General features: G+C 38.7%; 1 protein-coding gene across 3 annotated transcripts in view; it reads left to right on the forward strand.

Moving 5' to 3' along the window:
• EEF2K (eukaryotic elongation factor 2 kinase) overlaps positions 1-26146 on the forward strand; it is an 87808-nt gene that overhangs the window by 9448 nt on the left and 52214 nt on the right. For all 3 annotated transcript variants that reach the window (XM_020965329.2, XM_020965328.2, XM_020965327.2), the window contains exons 2-3: positions 9682-10003; positions 25061-25161. In XM_020965329.2, coding sequence (XP_020820988.1) covers positions 9758-10003; positions 25061-25161 — 347 coding nt within the window. In that variant the 5' untranslated portion in view covers positions 9682-9757. The remainder of the gene's footprint in view (positions 1-9681; positions 10004-25060; positions 25162-26146) is intronic.

The following is a 26146-nucleotide window of genomic DNA, read 5'->3' on the forward strand; positions in this document are numbered from 1 at the left end:
TAAGTTAAAAAAAATTTTTTTAATGATAGAAGAGGTTCCAGATGACAAAAAAGAAAAGAAAAGAAAAAACCCTGCTACAGTTTTGCAGAAATGGCCTTTTGTGATTCAGTTATCTTTCCCTATGTGAATTTGGATGCTATGCCATTTGGTTAATGTATGTTTGTTGGGTTACTTATTTGTGTTTCCTTTAAGTATAGTTTCTCTATCTCTCTTGATGTATTGTGAATTTTTATTTTTTCTATCTGATAGCGTTATTGCAACTCCGGCTTTTTTTTAGGGGGGGTGTGAATAGAAGGGTTGGGAATCATCATAGATAACACTTTTTAGTCCTAGCTTCTCACTTTCAAATTATACATGAATACTGACAATTATGTAGCGCTTTAAAATTTACGAACAGTTTACATACATTTTCATATTTAATCCTTGTGACACCCTTGTGAAGGAGCTACTATAAACTAGGCTCTGCAAGCTTTGGCTTTTTTGACATCCAGGAGGCACTGGCTCCCTATTGGAAGGATTGAGTGATTCTATCAATGTGGCTATTCTCAAAGTTACCTCCAGCGCTTTACCACATCGGTATTACTGAAATGAATGGTAGTGCCATGGGATTTTTTTGTAGTTGGCAATCAGTATTTATTCGTCATGTGCGCTTAGCCCTGTGCTCAGGTGCTGTGGAAGATAGAAGAGAAGGGTACTGTAAGCTCTTAAGTTGACAAGCATCACTAATGTGTGAGATACTGTACTACTTGTGTAATGGAAAGAGTAGTGGATTCATTGAGAGGAAGACTTGAGGTCAAATCCCACCTCACACTGCTGGGCTGTGTGAACTATATGCAAATCACTTAATCTCTTAGAGCTAATTTTCTTATCTTTAAAATGCGAACGAAACCATCTACCTCATAGGATTTGCAAAGAGCTTTGCAAATGTTAAAATGCTGCATTTATATGAGATTACTGTATTATTATTTTCCCAGAGGATACAGCATAAACAAAGAGAATTAAATATTAACGATAGGGTAGGGGTGAGGGGCAGGAAGAATGAGGTAGAGGAAGTGAGCCTGGAAGGAAGAGAAGGATTCTGAGAGACATAAATGAAGAAGTGAATTTCCAGTCTTGCTTGGATGCCCAGAGGCAGAAGAAGATAACAGAAGATAACTGAGGGGATAGTGCCTGAGAGGGGGAATGACATAAAATAATACTGGAAAGATAGGTTGTAGAGGAGTTTAAATGCTAAACTGTCGAGTTTTATATTTTATGCTAGAAGCAGTAAAACCTGTGCTTTAGAAAGATCAGTTTGACAGCTTAAGTGCCTAGCTTCTATTCCGGATTCTGACCCCAATCAGATAATTGACCATGAGTAAATCATGTCCGTCCCTTGGGCCTTCATTTCACCATCTTTCATCACCAAGTTTGAAGGATAATACTTGCCTTTACAAACTTAAAGGAATATTGTGAAGATATAATCATGTAATCATTCATGTGAAAAACCTTTTTAGAAGTGTAAAGATAGGCTGTGCCAAAGTAGGGGATGGTTTGGGGAGGGGGGTGGCAGTGAAGGAAGGTAGTATAGTGGGGAAAAAAGTGCTGAGACTTGGGAAACTTGGGTTGGAATCCCACCTCTGACACTTAAATAGCTGTGTGAACTCGGGCACATTATCTCATCTCTCCCAGGCTCAGTTTCCTCCTCTTTAACACTGAGGTATTGATAATAGCACTGGCTGTGTATCACAGGACTGTGAGTCAGTCCATAACCGTAAGCACTACTATAGTAGGTGTACCACCTATTAAGCACTGGGAATACAAAGAAAGGCAAAAGACAGTCCATGTCCTCTAGGACCTCACAATCTCATAGATAATGAGTAAAGTACACGTTAACCTCAGAGGATTGTAGAGGTGTGAGTTATTGTTACTGGTTTGCATTTACATTTGCACAAGGGTGAGGAGGAGGGAAAAGGTAACCTTTGGCTGAAGAATTCTGTTACTTTCTACTAAACTAACTGGTCTTAGGATCACACTTGGGTCAGCCTTAATTCCTACATCCTTCTGGTTTAAATCCCTGGAGTCTTCTTTGAATCTCTCCTCTTCCTCCTCACCCATATCTAATCAGATGCCAAATCTTTTTTTTTGTTGTTCCTGCCTCCACATCTGCTTTCACATCTACCCCTCCCTCACTTTGTCTCTATTCATAGAGATAACACCCTATTTCAGGCCCTCATTTTCAACACCAACATGGGTGTTGCAATGGGATTCTAATTAGTTTTCCTTCAGTCTCTCACCTCTCTAATCCATCTTCCACACAGCTGTCAACTTGATATTCCTAAAAAGACACTCCCTCCCAACTCAGAAATCTTTTTTTCTTTCAATTTTATGTTCACTTTCAAATTGTCTCCCTCCTCTTCTCCTTTTCCCACCCAATGAGAAGGCAAGAGAAATACAAACAAAATAGTCATGCAAAGTAACTTCCCACATTGCCTTTGTCCCCCAAAAGAAGGAAAGAAAGAAAAGGATGCTTTATTCTGCAGTCTGAGTCCATCAACTCTCTATCTGGATATGGACACCCTTCTTTTTCATGAGTCCTTTGAAGATATGGTTGGTCCTTGTGCAACTCAGAAATCTTCAATTGCTCTCTGTTGCCCCTAAGACAAAATTCAAAATCCTTAGCCTGGCATTTAAGGCCCTCCATAGTCTGGCTGCCACCTAATTTTCCAGTCAAACTGTACTACTTACATGATGTCCATCTCCTTCCAACATGCCTTTACAACTAGTAGTGTCTGGAATGCCCTCCTCACCTAATCTCTTGAACCCTAGCTTTCTTTAAAGCATAGCTCAAGTCCACCTTGTACTTGAGGCCTTTTTTAATTTTTTTTAATTATTAAGGCTCTTTCCTTTTAATTGAAATTACTTTCAATCAAAGGGAAAGAGCCTTAATCAAACCTGGAAAGACTTACATGAAATGAGCAGAACCAAGAGAACATTGTACACAGTAACAACAACATTGTATGATGATCAAGTGTGAATGACTTGGCTATTCTCAGCAATACAATGATCCAAGACAATTCTAGAGGGCTTATAAGGAAAAATGCTATCCACCTCCAGAGAAAGAATTTGATGGAGTCTGCAGACTGAAGCATACTATTTTCACTTTATTTTTTTCATGTTTTTTTTTTCTTTTGGTCTGTTTCTTCTTTTACTACATGACTAATATGGAAATATGTTTTACATGATTGCATATATATAACATTTTAAATTGCTTACTGTCATTTTAGGGAAGTGGGAAGTGAGGGTGGAAGGGAAAACATTTGGAACTCAAAATTTTAAAAACTGAATGTTAAAAATTGTCTTTACATGTAATTGGAAAAATAAAATGCTATTAAGAAAATAAAAAAGAAATGACTTTCACTTTGTACAGACTTAATTAAATATCCATGCCTCTCCTCCCTAGAATGTGAGTTCCTTGAGGGAAGGGACTTTTTTTTTATCTTTTCTTCTTTCTTTGTTTTTTGGGGGGGGGGGTGTCTTTGTATCCCCAGTGCTTCATACAGTGCCTTGTCCCAGCAGTCACTTCACAGGTGTTTTTTCTGAATTCACTTGTCACTAGATGTTACTGATTGACAATGGACCTAACCCCCTAAAAGACATACATAAGAATGAAATGATTTCCCTCACAACTTTTCCACTTATCTGAATCTTGTTCTTTTTTATTTTTGGCAAGGCAACTGGGGGTAAGTGACTTGCCCAGAGTCACACAGCTAGTAAGTGTTATGTGTCTGAGGTTAGATTTGAACTCAGGTCCTCCTGATTCCAGGGCCAGTGCTCTACTGCGCCACCTAACTGCCCCAGTGTTGGTCTTTTTACAAGGCTCTGTTGAAGCTCCATCTCCGTGAAGCCTCTTCGAGGTACTTCAGCCCTTAGCAATCTCCTCTTTCTCAGAATTCCTGTGGCACTTGCTCCTTCTACTGTTCACTTTCCTGTGTTTGGCCTGTGTTGCCTTATGTTGTTATGTATCTTTCCAAGTATGTGTTCTGTTTTCTCAAGTAAATTGTAAGCTTCTTGAGGGCAGGGACCTTTGTCTTTTTATTTTTTCTAAAAATAATTATACTTTAACGTTCATTTTTAAAATTCTCAGTGTCTAATTCTCTCCTTCCCTCTACCCATTGAGAATGCAAGCAATGTGATAGCAATTTTACATGTGAAGTCATGACAACCTATTTCCATATAAGTCATGTTGCCAAAGAAAAAGAAATCGAAAAAAGTATGCTTCAGTTTGCACTTAAGAGTTCATCAGCTCTCTCTCTCTGGAGGTAGATAGCATTTTTCATTGCAAGTCCTTTGGAATTGTCTTAGATTATTGTATTAATTAGAGTAGTTAAATCTTTCACAGTTGGATCATTGTTACAATATTGCTGTTACTGTGTACCATGTTCTCCTTGTCCTGCTCCTTTCACTTTGCATCAGTTCATACAAGTGTTCCCATATTTTTCTGAAACCATACTCTTCATTTCTCATAGCACAGTAGTATTCTATTACAGTCAAATACAAGACCTTGTCTTGTTACCTCTTTGTATCTTTTGCAATGTCTGAATCAGTGCCCTACACATTCAGTATATGTTTGGTGATATTGATGACAAAATGATCAGTTGCTTTTAGATAGAAGGAACAGGCTTTGGGTAAATGAAAATGTGCACAGAACCCATTTGATGGTCCCTATCTTGGCCTCCTGGTAAGTCGATCCATTGTGGTTAAGAGCCAGTGATGAATCCACTACTTCATATTCATGCCCCAGGAAAAGAGAAATAGTATTCTTTGGAGACCAAATAATGACAGAAGGAGCTGTTTTCATGATTGTGAGGGGGGAAAATGTTTGCTTTTCTTAGCTTTAAAATTTCCTAGAACTTAGTGAGTCCTCTCACCCACTTAAGGTTAGTTAGTGGTCCCTTGAGGGTAATTGGGACTCTTGTGACTCGAGGCCTGAAGCTCAGTGCCATAAATAGCACTGGGTTTGTAGTACTCCTACATAGTGTAGGTGGGAGTGGAAGAGGGGCAGCGGGAATTAGGTTGAAAATCAAGCTGGGAGTATTTATTCAACTCATGCCATGCGCCAAAGCCTTTATAATTTTATCTTTTTTTTTTTTTTGTACCTTAGCTCCCCTACAGAGAATAAAGCTGTGAGGCAGAGAACTAGGGACTTTTGAGAAGGAATCCCTTTTTTGAACCAGTCCTGGGATAATATAGTCAAAGACTCAGAATAAGAGCAGACACATCTTTTCTCTTTCCCCACCCTCTTGGGTAGGAGGAAAATGAGTAGTTAGGATTTTTTTTTAAGTGTCTCACTATATGGTTAGCACTGTGCAAGATAGGTTGATCTCAAGAAGGTGATTTTGCAGCTATGAAGTTCTTTCTGATTAGTGCTGTGCACAGGGAGAAGTGAGGGAAAGATTCCATCCCTTTTCTCCAAACATGGCCATCGATGGTACCACGGCCAAGCATGAGAACAAGACCTGCTTTGGGACTGTGGTGAGCTCTGCTTAGGCCACAAGGCTCAGCAATATGCATTTTGAACATAGTTTTCCCGATGTGGAGGCTGCCAGACATAGCTGTTTATAGTCAGATGGTGGTGAGTTAAATGGCCCCAGAGACAGATCTGAAAATGACGTGTTCCCTTGGGGGCTCTTTTTTGAAATTTTGCTACTAAACAGACATCCATGTTTCTAGCCCTGTCATGACTCCAAATCTCTAACTTCTCTCTTGAACTCAAATTGTTGTGCTGATAGGCAGAGAATTTCCATTCTATTCCAATTTTTTGTCACCAGTCGCATTCTACCACTAAGGACAGTGGTTCCACATTAACTAAAGATAATCTAAGCCTGAAGAAGATTTCTCTGAACCTTCTGCCTTTTGGTGGTCTCCAGGACCCAGATCAGAAAAGATGGAGCTAAATCAGTTTCCTTAAGAACAGAGGTTCTTAACCTGGGGTCCATAAACTTTTCTTTTTAATTTTGATAATTGTGTTTCAATATGATTAGTTTACTTTGTAATCCTGTATGTTTTATGTATTTAAAAACATTATTCTGAGAAGAGGTCCAAAGTAGATGGTACAAAAAAAAGTTAAGAACTTAATTTACCTACACCTCCTATAGCCAGATTCCAAACTAGACATGCCATTGTAAATCTTCTTTTGAAAACAGGGTGGGATAACTATCTCGTAAGATAGAGTAGGGTGGGGTGGGGGGACCTTGGACGCAGTTTTGAAATTTGAGACTACTGCTGCTCTTGGAAAATTGAAACAACAACTACTCCTCCCATGTCATTTGCCATATACCTTACTCAGCATTTGAGGGGACCTTTTTCTTGTAACCCTTGCTTGAGTCCACATTGGCTAGGAGGGCCACCTCTATGCACTGTGGGAAATACTGGAGAGGTAGAAGGCACAATCCTTGCCTTCTGAGAACTTAGAGTCCAGTTAAGGAGATAAATTTATATGCAAGAACTTAGAGAATAGTCAAGAATGTTGCAACATAGATAAGACCCTGAAGTCTATGAGAGATCAGAAGGATGAAAAGCTTCCATTTTTTTTTTCAGAGAGGGACTTTGAAGGATGATAAGGAAAGAATGGGGAATGATCAGGGTATTACAGGCAGGTGTTATTTCTTGTGTAACACCCTAAATACTTCAGCACTCAGTAACTTGTTTGGTTGTGTAAGGTCCTGGAAGGAGAGATGTTAATGGATGAGGAAGGAGTGAAAAGTTGGAGGCTACTTAAGAATAGAAACACTTGTTCTCCTTAAGAGGCTGGGAAGAGCCTCCTGAATGCCAGATTTGGAAAACACCCAGTGGAGCTGTCCCCTTTCCATGATAAATGAGCTTGGAGAGGTAGAAATACCCTAGGGTGCCTGGGAAGCTGAAGCTGGTGTTCTGGGAAGGGAGCCAGGGAACTAAGGGATCAGACAGCAGAGGGGACCCCTTGGACACACACCCTGGATTTATGGTTAGGGCCAGATGGTTTGGAGCAGCTGACTGTGCCAAGAACTTAGGGCCAAGTCTTAACCATGGATTGTCACAGGCCACTAAAGTTGGTCAGAAGCCTTTAATGATAAGACACTGGCCTCATGACCAAAGTACAGGCTTGCAAGTGGGACCCCTTTGCAGAAAATATTTTCTATGAAAAGACAAGCTTATAAAACAAATAAAGTAGTTTGTGATTACTCAAATTCCAAAACTGTTTAGTGTCAATAGAAGTTTTGATCTCACATTTTTGTGTCTCACGTCCTGGGAAATCCCACGTGTGGAAAACCTGGGACCAATTGCACTTCAGATATTTACTAGCTGTGTGATCCTGGGCAAGTCAGTGACTCAAGTCGAAAATAAAGGGATTGTGTCTGGTGGCCTCTAAGGGTTCCTTTCAATCCTAAATCCATATCTGTTGCCAAATGCTCAGCTCATGTCAGACATGTGGTGGGTAGCTTATGCTGACTGCTGGCTTAGCTCTCCCTTTAGTCAGGGACCATCCTGTCCTGGATGAAGTATCAGAATGTCCAAGTTTTCAGAAAAGATCCTCTAGAAATTAGAAACCCAATTCAAGGCTAGGATCACATAGCCTTGACTTTCATTTGATCTGATTCCCCATATAAGGAAACTGATCTAGCTCCCAAGGAAACTCCAGAAAATAATTTCAAAATAAAATAGGAAAAGATCGCAGTAGTTCCTGCTGAGAAAGATCTTAATAGTAACCTCAGTAATAACTGGTTTACATTTTGTATCATAAAAGTTCAAAGGGATTTCACATGTACTATCTTTGTCCTTAAAAAAAAAAAGGATGGGGTTGTGTTGAGATAAGGTAGAGCTGAGAGTGTTCTTCCCTTTTACAGATAAGGAGATCGGAGCAAGATTAAAATTTGCCCAGACTCATATTGCTGATTAATGGCCACCCCAGGACTAAGAATATGGGTTTTTCTCACTTCCGTGATTGGGCAAAACTGGACCCGGCAGGTGTTTCCTTCTTCTGTCCTGGCCACACCCTTCTTGACCTTACTAGTCACACTGCAGGTCTGACCTCAAGGCACAACAAATATGGTCACCTATTTGTATCTGGCAGAGAGGGGTGGCTTTTTAATCAAAATCAACCAGCTAATCAATCAATATTTATTAAGCATACCGTGCTAAGCACTGGTGATTAAAAAAAAAAAGACAAAAGATAGTCCCTATCCTTAAAGAGTTTACAATCTAATTAATGGAGCTCAGAAGAAACTCTGTAAAGTAGATCTATGAAAAGCACACAAAAATATCTCAAGCCTAAGGAGTTTAATACATCAGATTAGGGGGAGGAGGTCCTGATTTCCAGATCTGGAGGGCCCTTGGCAGGACCAGCTCAAAAATACTATTCTTCCACATATCCAAGAATATCTAAGTATGGTAATTTGAGATTCATGTTTTATGGACAACCCTCTTTTTGTTGTTCTTCTATATATATGTGGAAATGATCATTTTGTAAATGTCAAGTTTGGAATAACAAAAAATGTAATTTTAAATAAAAAAAATAATTACTAGGTACAGCCTTGATGTGGAGTGCTGCTTTAAAGCAGGGGTTCTTAACCTTTTTTTTGTTGTGAACCCCTTTGGCTGTCTGATAAAGGATACAGACCACCTTTTCAGAAGAATAGTCAGAGGCAGCTTGATGGCGCAGTGGCTAAAGCTCTGGCCTTGGAATCATGAGGACCTGAGTTCAAATTTGACTTCAGACACTTGATACTTACTAGCAGTGTGACCCTGGCAAGTCACTTCACCCTGATTGCCTAGCAAAAAACAACAACAGAAAAATGGTGGTGTAGTGGATAGAGCACTGGGACAGGAGTCAAGATCTGAATTCAAATCCAGTCTCTGACCTTTACTAGGAGTTTAACCTTGTGCAAAGCACTTAGCCTCTGTTTGCTTCTGTTTCTTCATCTGTAAAATTGGGAATAATAATAACTGCGTGTCCCATAGTTGTTGTGAGGATCAAATGAAATAATAATTTTAAAGCACTTAGCATAGTACCTAGCATATATAGTAAGCACTATGAAAATGTTAGCTATGATTATTATTAATAACATTTTAAATGCATAAATTAAAATTCAAAGGATTACAAGGGAAAAGAATTGCATTGAAATATGGTTTGTGTGTGTATGTGTATATATATATGTATATATATATAAACAATTTCACAGACCTCTAACACCCTCCCACCCACCACCTTAGAGAGAGTGTAATAATCAGTGCATCCTACTAAGTTTTCCTTCATCCACCCTCAGTAGTACCCTTGTGGTGCCATATTATGGCATAATCCAAACCAGTTTAAAATGTAATTGAGGAATATTTAACAAAATGAATAAAAACACAGCAAAACATAGATAACATTATATTTTAAAATTAAGTCATATGCATCCTGCAGGGATCCTTATGTACACATTAGTAGCTCTATTTGGGGTTTTCACAACTGTACTAGAGAAGTAAAGTGTTCTGAGGATCTAACTTGCTATCAGCTTGATTCCTTTTAGGCCCTGGGCTTGTGGGTTTATGCTTATTTGCATGGCTGACTTAGTAGGTACTTTGTTTTGTTTGTTGTAGTGTCTGTTGAATAAAATTCCTAGAAAATTTATATGCCTTTGACTGGATGGCACTCATTCCTTTGTCTTGATTTCTTGGCAGGCACCTCCTCATCAAATTTGCCCTGTCATTCTGGCTGCTTCCGTCACCACGTGGGTAAAACGGGCACCCTACAAACATGGCAGACGAAGACCTTATTTTCCGCCTGGAAGGCATTGACAATAGCAGGTCACCTCACTCCCATCATGCTGGCTTTTCTGATGATGACAGTGATGGGGAGGATGGCTACTACATCTGTCCCATCACAGATGACCCTGCCTGTAACAAGATTGCGAATTCCAAGGTCTCTAACTATTACAGCAACTTAACCAAGAATGAACAATATGGATCCAGCTGTTCACCTGGAAATTCCTTCCATTTTAAGGTGCGTATCTTCCTGGAAGTCACCCATGTGGGAGGCCACTCAGGGTACAGTGAAAAGAATGCTGGATTTAGAGTCGGAGGAGCTGGGTTCAAAATCTGTCTCTGCTACTCATCAACTGTGTGACCTTGGCCAAGAATGGAGATTTGGGGGAACTCTCAGTGCTCCTAAGGCCATAATTCTAAATGAGTCTCGAAGACAATTAAGGTGTTTACCTTTCTGGACATAGGGTTCTTTCTCCTAAACTAGTTTGAGGTCTGTCTTGAAACATATTATACTCTTTCCTGCTCAACCTTCTCACAAGTTGTTCAAGTGATGGCGCCATGACAGGATCAGGTGTCGGCTTGCCTAGAGTTCCAAAGGCCTCTTCAGGTGTTGGTGTTAAAAATTGCAGTGTTAAAAAAAAATTGCAGTGTTAAAAAATGTAGCTCTGTGGCTGATTATTGAATTTGAGGACCAACTGGAAAAAAGCTCGTTAGTGGAAGGGAACAGCAGCCACTGGAGTCCAAGCCCCACACATAAAGGCAATCCCTACTCTAATGTACCCAACAAGTGGTCATGTTCTGTGGACTGCCTGGTCATCCAGCCTCTCTGCCTGAAGACCTCTAAGCAGGAGGAGTCACTTCTCAAGGCAAGCCCATTTCACTTTTGGGCAAGTCTAGTCGTTATGACATCAAACTTAAATTTGCTTCTTTTCAATTTGTGATCATTGTTCCTGGATCTGCTACCAGAGGCAGATTTTTTTTGCTTTCGATTGATGGTGATAGGCAAAAATCATTCTGTACTTATAAAGTGTGGTTCTAAGTTCCTTTCTAGATGAGACGAATAAAAATGCTTGATAGAGCCAATTCTTGCTTATTTGGAGGCTAATGAACCAGTTGTAGACTACCCTGTTTTCTGACCATTTGTCTTTGTTGTGTCCCTTAGCATCTTTTGTCTGGGTAAGTAGGATCTTTAGAACCTTCAGTATTTCATGGGTACTATGCAAGAGCAGAGAGAAATTGTAAAATTAACCTCATCTTCAAATTGCTTTGGGCAGCAAAAGATTAAATGGGAGGAAAAGATAGTATAGCCCAAAACCCCACAACATTTATATCCATTGCTCACAACATACTATCTCTTGAATTCCAGTTGGATCAAGGAGTCAAAACAATTACTAGAATAAAAAAGAATAAGGAATACTTCTACTGTAGGCCACAATTGTCTTGTACTTCCACACACCCCCTTCCCCTCCATTCCCCTCATTCCCCTATCCCTCTGCCATCCACCCTCTCCCTACTGCCATTCATCTTGTATAAAACCAAGGTGACTTATAATTAGTGGGGGTTTTTTACTTCACAACATTTGTTTATTTATTTTTCTCTGTGATTTTCTTCCTGTCAGAGTAATAACATAGGCGCAGAGGCAAGAGGGTGACACAGAAATCTGTATTTCGATGCTGCCTCTATTTGGACCATTATCTCAGTTATGGAGAGAAAATAAATTCTTGATAAACTTATGAAACAAAGTATTGTGGACAAGATGGATTTGATCATATGAATACTTAAAAAATTCTCTGTAACAGAAAGTAAATATAATCAAAAGAAAAGCAACAGATTAGGGGAAGAAATCTCTGTGGTGAATACATTCAATGAAAGCTTGCAATCCAGGAATTGTTCCAGACTTATAAGGACAACACCCAGTCCACAGTGGATTAGTGGTCAAAGAACATGAGCAAACACTTTACAAAAGAGGAAGTCCAAGTTATAAATAATCCCTTGAAAGAATGTTCATTTTCCCCAATACCCAGGGAAATGTATGTTAAAGTAACAACTCCACTCACAATTACCAAAAATAATTTTAAAATAGGTAAATATTGAGGAGGCATGTGTTACAGGTTTAAGCCTATAATGCTGACAGAGCTGCAAATTGGTAAATAGGCTTTACCCAATAATCCCATTAAAATAATTTATTTCTTACTGAAAGGAAAAACAACTGTCTATACAAAAAATTTATAACTACATTGTTTATAACAGTGAAAAACCTAGGAGCAACCTAAATTTGCAGTGTTTAGTTATTAGTTGAATAAATTGTGATATTTCAATATAATTAATAGGTACATATCGTGCTATTAAAATGACAGTATGTTTTGATGGGTCCATAATTTCATTTGGTGTGACCAGTTCAAGGAAGTAAGGACATATTTTTATATAAAATAAAATAGAATTAGTGTAAGTCATACTGTCTATAACTTTTTGAAAAACTATCCATGTATACAAATGTAACTATACAAAGAGATTGGAATGGGAAAATGGGATAATTGATAAACTGTTATTAGTATGTTACATTATATTCTGTTTTGTAAATAGTTTGAATATCTGCATCTTTATATTAAGTTCATAATTAAAACTATTTTGAAAAAAGTGATGATTGAATGGAAGGAGAAAGTTGAAATTAATGGCTAGGATGGGAATTTCAGTTGTCCATGGGATTTTTGTCCTTGATGGTAACTACTTTGAGTTAATTTTGTAAATAGAAATCTCATCAGCTCCCATGGATTCAATTATCAGTCTCTAGGCAGATGATTCTCAGATCTCTTTGTCCAGGCTTAACATCTGTCCTGTCTTCCATTCTCAAATCTCAGACTGCCTACTGGACGTCTCGAACTGGATGTCCCTAGGACATAGTAAACTCAGCATGTCCAAAACTAAAATTACTGTCTTCCCCCTCCCACACCTTTCCCTCTTCCTAACTTCTCTATTATTGTCAGGGGTACCAACATCCTCCCAGTCATCCCAGCTCAAAACATAGGAGTCATCCTCAACTCTTTATTCTTGCCCCCCCATATCCATTCCATTGCCAGGTCTTCTCATTTCTACCTTTGTAACTAACGTCTTTCATATATGCCACCTTTTCTTCAACCCTGCCATCACCTGAAGGCAGGCCCTCATCAATTCACACCTAGACTATTCAGGTAGCCTTCAGGTTTATTTCCTTGCCTCAACTACTTCCACACTAAAGCCCATTCTACGTTCATCTGGTAAATTGATTTTCTTAAAATGCAAGTCCAACCATGTCATGCCCTACTCTATAAACTCTCCAGGATCAAATATGAAATCCTCAGTTTGGTATTCAGAGCTTTTCATATCCTTCCCCCTACTACCTCTCTAGTCTTCTTACACCTTACCCCTCTCCATATACTCTTCAATCTAAGGACACTTTGCTCAAACAATATACTCCCAATCTCTCCACTCTGCATTTTTGCTGGCTGACCGCCATGCTTGGAACTCTCTTCTCCTCACCTTTACCTCCTGATTTCCCTGGCTTCCTTCAAGACTTACCTAAAAATTTACCTTCTTCAAGGACCTTCCCCATCTTCTTTAATCTTAGTGCCTTCTTTCTGAGATTATCTCCAGTGTATCCTGTACATGTGGTTTGTATACAGTTGTTTGCTTGAGACTATGATCTCCTTAAGAGCATGGATTATTTTTTACCTTTCTTTAGCACTTAAGCACAGTGCCTGGCACATAGTAGATATTTAATAAGGTCTTGTTGGATGACTTGTTGGCTTGATTTAAGTACAATGTAAAATGGGGATAATATTCATAATACCTACCTCACAGGTTGTCTTGGGGAAAGTGCTTCATAAACCTTAAAGCATTTAACATGTAGAGGTTATTCCTATTATTAAATAATAGCCACAATGGCAAACTGCCTTGGGCTCACATCTACTAAAGCAGACGATACCTGGGTTAAAATGCAGTGGTGTACTGGTTTAACAATAAGCTTTCCCAAAAAAAAGCATGTGTGTGTTTGTATATGTGTGTATGTGTATTTGTTGTCCAATCATGTCCGACTGGTAGTGACCCCATTTTGGGGTTTTCTTGGCAAAGATAGTGGAGGGGTTTGCCATTTCTTTCTCCATCTCATTTTACAGATGAGAAAACTGAGGCAGCCAGGATTAAGTAACTTGTCCAAGGTCACACAGCTTGTCACTGTTTGAGGCTGGATTTGAATTCAGGTCTTCCTAACTCAAGGCCTGGTACTCTATCCACTGCACCACCTAGTTGCACTTGTATATGCATATATTTGCTTATTATAAATTTTACTGATATAAAGGATATATATTAAAATTTACAAATAATAAAACATATAGTACTCTTTATTGTAAATTTCATATAGCCAGTTGATTATCCCAGAATGCTTTTATTGATTTTTGTCAAACTCATATCCATGGCCAATCTGTGGTTACAATTGAACCATGATTTGACAAATGGAGTTGCATCCAGTCTGCTCTTTTCTCAGTAAATTTATTGTCCTTAAATCTGAAACATGATCTACTGTCTAGTCTAATTCTTACCCTTGTGAAAGTTTCATTCGTAAACTGAAGCCTCTTTCTGCTTTAGCACGAGTGATTACAATAGTGCTAACTTTTTTGTATGGTTGCAGGGATTGGAACATTGTTTGGTTCTATATTATCTATAAAATCCTGAAAGTTGTTCAATTCTGCTTCATGTTTTACAGTTTAACATGATACATATTTTTTCACCCTCTCTCCATTGTGAAGATAGTTCTTCATAATGCCAAGTAGTTGTTTCTAATAAATTCAAATAATTAAAAATGCATTCGTTGTTTTTTTCTGTCCAATAAAAGACATGTTTGTGTGTCGAAGTATATTTTCTAGTAGCTTATACCTGGGAAGAGCATTCAATTTATTATTCTTATTAAATGGAATATCTTTAAACTTATTTGAATTAATGAAATCTTCAACCCAATACTGCTTTCCAGTGCCAATTTTCAAATTTTTCCAAAGCTTTTCTGGTGGGTTTGATTGATTTTGAGCTTTACTACAATGCATTTGAAAGTAATGACAATTCTTCAAGAATGTCAATCATCAAAGCAAGGTCTTACAAGAAATTAATGTTAGCTAATCTCTTTGCCAAACCGGAATAAGAAAAAGAAAAACACAGGATTTGCCTTGCCATACAGCAGTAGTATCTTGTAAAGTACATGGCACCTGTCTCAGTCTCAGTACTCAGCTAATTTTAGTAGTTCTGTTTAACCTATAAAGGACTATAAATTTTAACTTCTTTATATTTTCTGACTTGGTTTGACTTTTTAATTAGATTGGTGATAAATAAAATAAACCTTATTCAGAAATATTTTAAAATTACGAACTTGTTTTATTTCAGATATTGAACCATCAAGGGATAATTGTAGTTGATTATTTAAACAGTACCAAATGATGATTTTAGGAAAATTTTCTAACAGCTTCATAGCTACTTAAGACTTTCCAACACTGTATTAGCACCATCAGAACAAAATATAATCAAGTTTGCTTTCAAATATTTATTATTAAAGTCACATTTATTTAAAGTAGACAATGTATTGAAAATACATTTTACTGTGTTGACATCAATTCTTCTAAAGCAACAAATAACATTACTGGTACAGGAGCTGTTCGAACTATGCACTGGCTTGTTTAACAACTGGCTCTCAAAGTTCTTACAAATTTAACAACTAGCTCTAGCACACCACTGCACCTGTTGTAATCCCAACAACAATGGCATGTGTGTGCAAGCTGCAAGATAAAGTCCCCTTCTTCCTTAGGACCTAACCCTTTTGCTTTCTACTTTTCCAGTCTAGGAAGTAGCTTCCTTTCTGCCTCCCATTCTTCCTGACTAGTTACTACCCCTAGGTGCATGTGACCACTTTACACTGGCTGACTAGGAAGTTCCTTTGATCAGATGAGACCTTAGATTTCAGAGTGGGGACGGGTGAGGGGGCTAGGAAACCATCAGGAAAACGATACTGTCCAATCAACTGATTTCTCCCTTTCTTTTTTCTCTTTTTCATTTTATTAATTTATTGATTTACCAACAATCACTTCCATATGCTTTTGAGTTGAAAATTTTTCTCCCTTTTCCTCCCTCTCACCCTCCCCAACACGGCACACAATCTGATATAGGCTTTACATTTACATTCCTATTAAACATATTTTCACATTAGTGAAGTTGTAAGTAAAAATTAAAACCAATAGAAGGAACCATCAGAAAGATGAAACAAAACTCAACAGAAGGTAAAAATAAGTGATAGCGATTCGACTGCCATAGTTCTTTCTTTGAATGTGGACAGCATTTTCCATCCCGAGGCCTCTGGAGATGTCTTAGATCCTTGTAATGCTGAGAAAGGTTCAGTTTTAACAATATTAGTCATCGCATAACATGGCTGTTATTGTGTACAAAGTCCTCTTGGTTCTGCTGACTTCACTCAGTATCAAACCATATAAGTCTTTCCAGGTTTTTTTGAAGTCAGCCTGTTCATCATTTCTTATACCCATCAGTTGGCGAATGGCTGAGCAAGTTGTGGTATATTCATTACATTCATGTACCACAACTTGCTCAGCCATTCGCCAGTTGATGGGCATCCTGTCAATTTCCAATTCTTTGCCACCACAAAAAGAGCTGCTATGAATATTTTTGTACATGTGGGTCCTTTTCCCATTTGTTTGATCTCTTTGGGATATAGCCCTAGGAATGCTATTGCTGGATCAAAGGGTATGCACATTTTTGTAGCCCTTTGGGCATAGTTCCAAATTGTTCTCCAAAATGGTTGGATCATTTCTCCCTTTCTTAAAAACAAGATCCTGGGGGCAGCTAGGTGGCCACAGTGGATAGAGCACCTGCCCTGAAGTCAGGAGGACCTGAGTTCAAATCCGGCCTCAGACCAAACACTTGACACTTACTAGCTGCATGACCCTGAGCAAGTCACTTAACCCCAGTTGCCTAAAAATAAAAAAAAGAAAGGGAAAAAATGGGATCCTGAAGTTTAAGGTTAAATAGTAACTTGGTATCAAGTGGTATCAAGGAGATGAAAATGAAAGTTTATAGGATCAAGGAATTAGAGCTGGAAAGGGACCATCTAATGATTTTATAAATGAGGAAACTGAAATCCAAGGTCCCACAGGCAGTAGTACCAAAATGGGGTTGGGATTTGAACCCAAATCCTAACCAAAAAGCTCAGGACTGTTTACTATAATTAAATATAGCACATGTATTCCTTAACTATAGTAATGGTGATGGTAAAATAGCTCATCTTTACATTGTAGGAGACACAGACCTAGTAAGTAGCAAATCAAAGACACAAACCCAGGTCTTCTGATTCAAATTGAGTTATTCCTTCCACCGGACAGCCTCTCATCTCCTAGCAGAGTAAAAGTGTGGTTTCTGCCCCAAGTTGAGAAGCATGGGGATATCTTAAGTTATCCAGAGAAAGAGAATGTGTGTGTGTGTGTGTGTGTTGTGTGTGTGTGTGTGTGTGTGTGTGTAATTCTCAAAAATGAATTTTTATTTGCTTTAAATGTGTGTCTGCTATAAGGGGTTGGGGAGGTAAGGACAAGTCAAATTGAAGGATAAGGTGCTTCAGCCCCCTGTGTCTTCCCTTCCCCCTTTCTCCCAAAGGATGAGAATTATGGAATAGATGTGACTTTTATCTCTAGCCCTTTGGAGACAGCAGAGATTTGGCACTTATGTATACTTGGGCATTTCCAGGACTCTATCTGTGGCTAGAGAGGAGAAGAATAGTAACAAGCAGACCCCGTGAGGATTTCATGTGATACTTTGTGAACACATGGCTGTGGAGGCTTGGATTTGTCACTATTTTCATTGAGAAGAGGTCAAAGTAGTGCAATGGAGGGTGGTTAGGTGGTGCAGTGGATAGCACACCAGGACTGGAATCAGGAAGACCTGAATTCAGATCTGACCCTCGAATTACTAGCTGTACTACTCTGGGCAAGACACTTCACCCTATTTGCCTCAGTTTCCTCATCTATAAAATGAGCTGGAGAAGGAAATGGCAAACTGCTCCAGTGTCTTTTCCAAGAAATCTCCAAATAGGAATGTTACTGAAAATAGACCGATCAACAATTTGTTGTGGAAAAAATCCATCGTGAGACTTTCGGAGATGTCTTAGATCCTTGACTTGCTGAGAAGAGCTAAGTTTATAAAAGTTAGTCATTGCACAATGCGGCCGTTACTCTGTACAACGTTCTCCTGGTTCTGCTCACTTCGCTCAGCATGAGTTCATGTAAATCTTTCCAGGTTTTTCTGAAGTCTGTCTGTGCATCATTTCTTATAGCACAATAATATTTCACTACATTCACATACCATAACTTATTCAGCCATTCCCCAGTTGATAGGCATCCCCTCAATTTCCAATTCTTTGCCACTACAGGGCAGTGGAAAAAAAAAATGATGACTGTGGGTTCAAATTTAAAAAAAAAAAAAAGAATTTTTGTGCTTATTTGCAAGAGAAGTGCTGAATTTATTCTTTGTGACCTTGGGCAAATCCTTTGACTTGTCTAGGTCTCATTTTCCTCAACTGTAAAATGAGAAGCTTGCACTAGAAGAGTCCTCCATTTCCAGACACCCCCCCCTCCTTTCCAGTCCCAAATCTGTGACCTGTGAAGTTACTGCATTTATTTTATGGTGATATTGAATATATTGTTCTTCTCATTTAGATTTCTTTGCCCTGCTTCTGTTCATACAGTTCTTCTCCTGTCTGAATTTTTCAGTTTGTTGTATTTTGTAATCAATGCTATTTCATCATATTCAGTTTTTTCAGCCTTTCCTCAGTTAATGAGCACCCACCCTAACTCTGTTTTCACAGCACTTAAAGTCTCCTTATATCTCCATGTCTCCCAGATTTTCAAAACAAAAATTAAATTGTGATTTGAGATCCTTGGTTGAAAGTACTCCAAATATTGAAAAACTTTGGAAGAAAAAGGAAGAGGGTCTCTTTTCTCCCACCCTCTGGCCATTACTTTGGATCAACACTGATAAATGAGAAAGAGGCAACATAAGACTTAATTTACTCCTACAGAGCTGCTTTCATTTAATTTTGAGACATCGTCCAGACCCCTTCTGGGCTGGTGATCAACACTCATTAAAATGCTTCTAGGTTCAACTTGATTTGTTTTCATCTGTGGAGCAAAAGCCTATATGGTTTTCCTCAGGAGAGAGGGTGAATTCCTGCCAGCAATCAGGGAGGAAGGAAAAAAGAAGAGAAGAGGGCAACTTAGGTTTAAATACTTACGTATTTTTATACCCTGAAGAAGCAGGAAAGGTAAATCAGCCCATTTAGATCTATATTTTAAAAATTCATCAAAGTGATTTTTGAAAAAATATCTTTTTATCATTATTTACCTCCTCCTCCCTTCCCCCTCCCTACAGCATTCTCTTGGTGGAAGCTACAATTGGGACATTACTTTATTAGGAAGCATTTATTTGTTGCCACCTGGCAGAGAGCAAAGGGCATCTTTCCAGGGGGTGGAGAGGAGATGGGCTTTAACCTGGGAAACCAGAAAAAAGGTAGTGGACTAGCAAAGGGGAGCAGTGTGTTCTAGCAAGGGGAGATTGGCTGGTAAATCAGTTCTCTGTTTGTGGATCCAGTCATGCTAATGTGAACTTCTGTTGTGCTTTGCGTAGCCAGGTACACCTGAGTCAGTCAATACAGGATGTGTTTGCTGGTTTAGTGTTCTGGAATCTTGCCTGGCACAAAACGTTCAGAGGCTCAGTGAATTCTTGGGAAGATAAGGGTTTCATTTCAATCAATGCCCTTATATTTGTCAGGTTTTAAGAAAGCAATTTATAGAGAACAATAGCTACTGGCCCTTGGGGGTTTTTTTAATTATTATTTCTTAATTTTATTTTTATACTTGTTTCTTTACCACAGTCATTTACTGACACCCTCCCCCCCCTTTCTAAGAACTTTTCCTTGTAAAAAAGAAAAACAAGCAAAATCAAGGGACAAGAACCAACTGTACCTTAAAATGCAACATTCTGTACCCATGGTGCCCCTACCCCACTTGTGTACGGAGACGTGTGTTTCATATTCAATTCTCCAGAGCCAAGATTGTTTATTACAATTCATCTGAATTTACGTGCTTCATAGTACTATTTTCATTTGTGCTATGTTAGTTGTTGAGGATACTGTTCTCCTGGTTCTGCTTTCTTTGCTCTGTATCTGTTTATACAGTTCTTCCCATTTTTTTCTGAATTCTTTATTCAGATTACATCCTCTAACTCTCAGGGTTCTGTCCTGGGCCCTCCTCTCTTCTCCCTCTATACTACTTCACTTGGTGATCTCATCAGCTCCCATACCATCTCTGTTATGATTCTTAAATCTGCCTTTCCTGACCTAGCCTCTCTGCTGACCTCTAATCTCAGATCTCCAGTTGCCTTTCCGACCTTTTGAACTGAATGTCCTGGGTCTGTCTCATAACCTTTCAGTGCCCTAGGCTAGCCTTTAATGGTATAATTTGCAGAGAAAGCTCCAGTCTGCATTGTGAGAGGAAGTCTACTCACCCCATGCCAAGGAAGTCATAGATCCAGTCCTAGTCTTACCCCTCAAAAATTAGACCTGAGGGAACTGTGAGCATGGGGCATTTCATACACTGTCAAATTTACTTGATGGTTCATTTCACTGATCTGTTGAATTTTTAAAAATTCTGTTATAAGGAACGAATAGGAAGGCCATATTTGGCAATGAAGATGATATAAAAACAAAAAAAAAGTTAATTAAAACAATTAGGTCACAGCTACTGTAAGAGTCGCTTGTTGTCATTTGAGGCTATCTGGGGCTCTTAGTTTTAGCAAGATTTGCATAATGATTTTGATTCACTAAACTTGGAGCCTTCACTAACCTTAAAATGGAAAGTTGTTTTCTTTCTATGTTGTAGGGAGTAAAGCAGACATTAACTTCACATTGATATTGATAATATCAATTTTAGAAAAGCTTTTACCTTCATTCACTTAGGGGGTAGAGTTTGAGTCAAATATTAAATAATTTTCAGTTAGATTATGCTATATGCTCGATATTTATGATGTATTGGATACACTTTTTATTAGATTTGCTGTTCTCCAAAGGAGGGAAGGATTATTTGATAATTATCTGCACCCTAAAGCTCCATCATCTTTCTCTTCAGAGGCAGGTAATAGGTTTCCTAGTCAATCCCCTAGAGGCAGCTAGGTGGTGCAGTGGATAGAGCACTGACCCTGGAGTCAGGAGGATCTGAGTTCAAATCTAGCCTTGGATGCTTGACACTAGCTGTGTGACCCTAGGCAAGTCACTTAACCCCAATTGCCTCACCAAAAAATAAATAAATAACGTAGCATAACACAATATAACATAACATAATCAGTCTCCTGAAATCATGGTTGGTCATTGACTTAATTAGAGTATCTCTTGAAATCAGGATGATGAGAGGAATTGATAGAATTGAAACTTCATAGATAGAATTGCTGTGGAAAAAACACAGGCTCTGGGTTTAAATCCCACCTCTGACACTTATTCAGAATAGATAGCGTCTATATAGCTCTTTGAGGCTTACAAAGTACTTCACAGATAATTCATTTTATCCCTATATGACAACCAGAGAGGTGGTAAGTGCTGCTATTATTATTATTCCCATTTTATAGATGGGAAAACTGAGGCAGAAGGAAGTTAAGTGATCTGATCAGGATCATAGTAAGTGCCTGAAGCCAGATTTTAACTCAGTTCTTTCTCATTCCATATCCAGTACTCTCTCAGCTATACTACTTAGCTGCCTTTTTGTGACTTTGGGCATGAGTTGGTAGGGGTTTTTTTCCCCCCCAAAATCCATAAAATGAAAGAATTGAATTAGATTGGCTTTGAGAGCCCTTCTAGCTCTAGATCTAAGAACTGGATCAAGGTTACAGAAATACTGGATTTTACTATTAGTGTGTAACTTTTGTTTCCAGATACAAAATGGAGACAATTAACTGGAGGGGAACCATTTTTTATGGCGGCTGTGTCAGGTATGTAACCAAAGTTGAGGGAGAAAGGGTGTCCAAACCCTGAGAAGTATGTTACACAGTCAAGTGCTTTCAGAGGGTATAAGGATGGTCTGGACACATTGTAGAGCCCATTCCAAAAAGTCTCTGATTCTGAGACTTTGAAACCGTGGAAAGTTCATCAAAGCTCCTCAGTTGGGAAAAAGCTAGATGGATTATGTTATATGAATGGTATAGAAAGCCATTATGCTATAAGAAATGATGGAAGGGATGGTTTCAGAGAAACTTGGGTAATTTTGTATGAACTGGTACAGTGAAATGAATGCAAGGAGATCAATTTAAATAATAACAATAAAGACAAAAAACTTTGAAAGGCTATAGAACTCTAATTAACTCAGTGACCAACCATGATTCCAAAAGACTGATTTTGAAACTTGATAACTATCTCTGAAGAGAAAAATGATGGACTTTTAGGGTGAAGATTGAAGCATACGTTTTTGGACACGAATAAAATATTGATTTGCTTTGCTTGAATGTACATGTTTCCAACAAGGATTTTGTTTTTCTTTCTCAGTGGAGGAGAGAGAGGTCTGATTTTTGTTGATTGAAAAAATGAAATTTAATTTAAAAAAGAGAAGGAAGTCCATCAGGCACAGGCAGGATCACTCTTTTAGTCCAAACAGACATTTCAGTTACTTATTTTTTCAATTACTGATAATTTTATATCTTGGGAAAGATTGGTATGTTTGTTCTCTCTAAATAAATAGGGAAGGAGAGGTATTATTGTAGATATACAGAATATAATATGATCATTAGCCTGTTTTGTCATCATAATCCCAGGGCCTAGCACAGTATTTTTGTTTATTTTTTAATTAAATTTTATTTTATTTTCAGATTCAGATTCTCTTCTTCTTATCTCCTTCTCTCCCTTCCTCCACCCCAAGAAACACAGACCCCATTAAAAATATATAGTCAAGTAAAATAAAATCCCTTATTGGCCGTGTCCAAAAAAATTTATGTCTCAACCTGTCTTCTGAGTCCATAGTTGTTAGCATTTTTCCTCTTGAGTCCTCTGATCAGAGTTCCTAAAGTTCAAGGTTGTTTGTCTTGACAATATTGCCTCTGGTTCTCCTCCCTTTATTCTGCATCAGTTCATACAAGTCTTCCCAGGTTTCTCTGAAACCATCCTCTTCATGATTTCTTACTACACAATATGTGATCATTTACATGCCATCCATTATTGATGGGACTCTCTTGGGTTCCCAGTCCTATGCCACCACTAAAACTAGCAGTGTTTTACATAGTGTAAGAGCTTTAAAAAAAAAATGCTGAATTGAATGGTGGATTGATATTTTATAGCCAGCCCTGGTTGGAGGTGAGGAGGGAGAATAATTAAAGGGAAGTTAGTGAAAAAATAATTCCCAGAAGAAGTATAAAGGTCTTTTTAAAAACAGAGACTGAAAGGAGCCTTTGTGGAATGGCATCTTTTCTCTTCTGCTTTGTGAAAATGCAATCAATGAGTAGTTCTCTAAAACCAACATGCCATTGCAAAATAATTTCAGTTTTGTGAGTCCTGGCTGGACTTAGACTAGATAATTATCTCTAGAATCTACCTGGCAATGACTAAGCCCTGGTGACTTTTCTGCTTATATGTTAAAGTTTTCTTTGGAGAAACCAGGAGAGTGTAACCTTCTCGGGTTAAGATTTTTATTTTTAAATGTTTTATTAATGCCCTTTTTTTCACACTGCTCTCACTTGCCAATGAACACCCCCCTACCTTCTTGTAACCCTCCCTTGTAACAAAGCACTACAGTTAAGAAAAACACATCCTTCCTTGGGCCATGGATGCCTGACAATGTCAACTTCATTTTGTACCTATAATTCACCAATGATCTGCCAGGAGTAGGCAAGGTTTGTTCACTGTGACTCCTCTGAAGTTCACATAGGTTGCTTAGCGTGTCTTTGAGTACCATTCTCCTTTACATTATTTCAATCATTGTATAAATTGTTTTCCTGTCTTCCTTCTATATCTGACTTTTGTAAAGTCATCTCAGGTTCCCCACCTCGTCCAGGCTGGAAGTTCAGGGCGGCTACTCGGGGGCCCCAACCCTCTTTACTGATCAGTATGAGAGCTTTGATCTGCCCAGTTTTCAACCAAAGCGGGTTCATGCCTCATTAGGCAGCCTGCTGTTCCTGCCCTCCCTGGGATCCACCGTGTTAAAGTCAAAGCTTAGTGCAGACACCCATTTGGCTTAGCAGCTCATAATTCCCAAACTTGAGATCCACTGGTCCTTGCCTCCCCAGTAGCTGATATATTACGAATTATATCATTGGTTTATTGTTTGTTTGTTACTCTTAATAAATCACGTAGCCGGTAACCTTGATGTTTGTTTAAACCTAAGGAATTGGGAGTGAGGGGAGAAGTAGTAACTATAGAGAGCTCAATAAAAACTGGTTTTTGTTTGTTTTAAAGTGAAGGTAAGTAGAGGATTCTGGGCTGAATTCTAGGGTGGAACACTAGCTGAGAATATCAGTGTCCCAAGTTGCATCAAAAATTGTTATTTATCACATCACAGGAGCATAGATGAAAGGCACCTACATCAAAGGCCATCAGCTCCAATTCCCTCATTTTACAGATGAGAATACTCGGGCCCAGGGGTGTAAAGTAAATTACCCGAAGTCATATAGTTAGTGAGTGTTAGAGGTAGGATTTGAACTCAGGTCCACTGACACCATAGTTAGTGCTTTTTCCTCTGCATCAAAGGTCTTCTTGATATCTGGATCATATTTACTCAAGAGTCACATTTTTTGGCCAATTTTGTCAGTGCAGAATAGGGGGTACGCCCATTACATGACTGTTAAAGGGAATGAAGGACAGAAGGTCGAAAGAGTGCTAAGGTACTGTGTTAACTGAGAGTCAGTCTACATGAAGCAGGCTCAGTAACGTTAAACTTGCTGAATTCTATACTAATTAACCATTTCTAATTATACCAAAAAATGGTGTGGAAATTATTATACTAGAAGTCCTGTGCCTTTGGGCACTTTTTGAAAACGTCCTTTCTCCACCCACAATTTGAAGGTGCTTTCGTGAACTGTGTTCTTGAAAAGCATAATGAGTGAGATTATTTTCTTTTCCTGAACTAACACCTGGCCCAGAGAGGAAAGAAATCTGAGGGAGTAAGAAGTTCAGAAGGAAGTAAGGCTGCTCTGATTAAATTGGACTGTGGTTTGGTTCTTTTCCTAACTTGCTGGTGTATGACTTATGCAGGAAACTTGGAAACATGCCATCGAGAAAGCAAAACACATGCCTGATCCCTGGGCCGAATTTCATCTTGAAGACATTGAAACAGAGTGTGCCACTCGTCACAGGTCAGTAACATGTCTGGTTTTTTCAAATTGGCATCATGTAGACCCCAAAAGAAGTCTCTGGGGGTGGAGGGACTGAGAGGCTGGTACCTAACTTTTCCTTGATTGAATGCCTTGTGTTTAAAATAAGGCCAGGCACCTCCGGAGGCAGAACTCAGCAAGATGGCCATTTAGACTATGTAGGTCCCATCCAACCTAGTAAGAATTAAAAAAAATTTTAAAAACAGAGACTGAAAGGAGCCTTTGTGGAATGGCATCTTTTCTCTTCTGCTTTGTGAAAATGCAATCAATGAGTAGTTCTCTAAAACCAACATGCCATTGCAAAATAATTTCAGTTTTGTGAGTCCTGGCTGGACTTAGACTAGATAATTATCTCTAGAATCTACCTGGCAATGACTAAGCCCTGGTGACTTTTCTGCTTATATGTTAAAGTTTTCTTTGGAGAAACCAGGAGAGTGTAACCTTCTCGGGTTAAGAGTACAAGATAGTTTAGTAAGAAGAAGTTTCTGGGGATCCAGAAACCTGGATTCTAGTCTGCACTGTGCCACGGACTCACTCTCTGTGATTTTGGACAATTAATTTTCCCTGATCTGAACCTCAGTTTCCTCCTTTATAAAAATGAGTGTGGATCTCCTGGCGCAGTGAAAAAGATACTCAGTTTGGAGTTACAGGACCTGGTTTCAAATTCTGGCTCTGTCATGTTCTACTAGCTGTGTGGCTTTGGTCAAGTCTTTCAGTCTCTCTACCCCTTAGTTTTCTGAAATGTAAATAGAAGAGTTCAGAGTATTTGAGCTGGAAAGTCCCTTCCACATTAACCTATTATCCTGTAAACACTAATGTCATTTTCAGCTCAAAAATTCTTTGATTTTGGATATGCCACAGGCATCTTAAACTCAGCACAACCAAAAAAGAACTCACCGCTTTTCTCCCCAAACTCTCCCCTTACCTGAACCTTCCCTTGGATGTCACCCAGGCCAGCAACCTCAGT

The sequence above is a fragment of the Phascolarctos cinereus genome, unplaced genomic scaffold (assembly GCF_003287225.1).
Source record: "Phascolarctos cinereus isolate Bilbo 61053 unplaced genomic scaffold, phaCin_HiC Scaffold_4;HRSCAF=312, whole genome shotgun sequence".
In the NCBI taxonomy this organism is placed as follows: Eukaryota; Metazoa; Chordata; class Mammalia; order Diprotodontia; family Phascolarctidae; genus Phascolarctos; species Phascolarctos cinereus.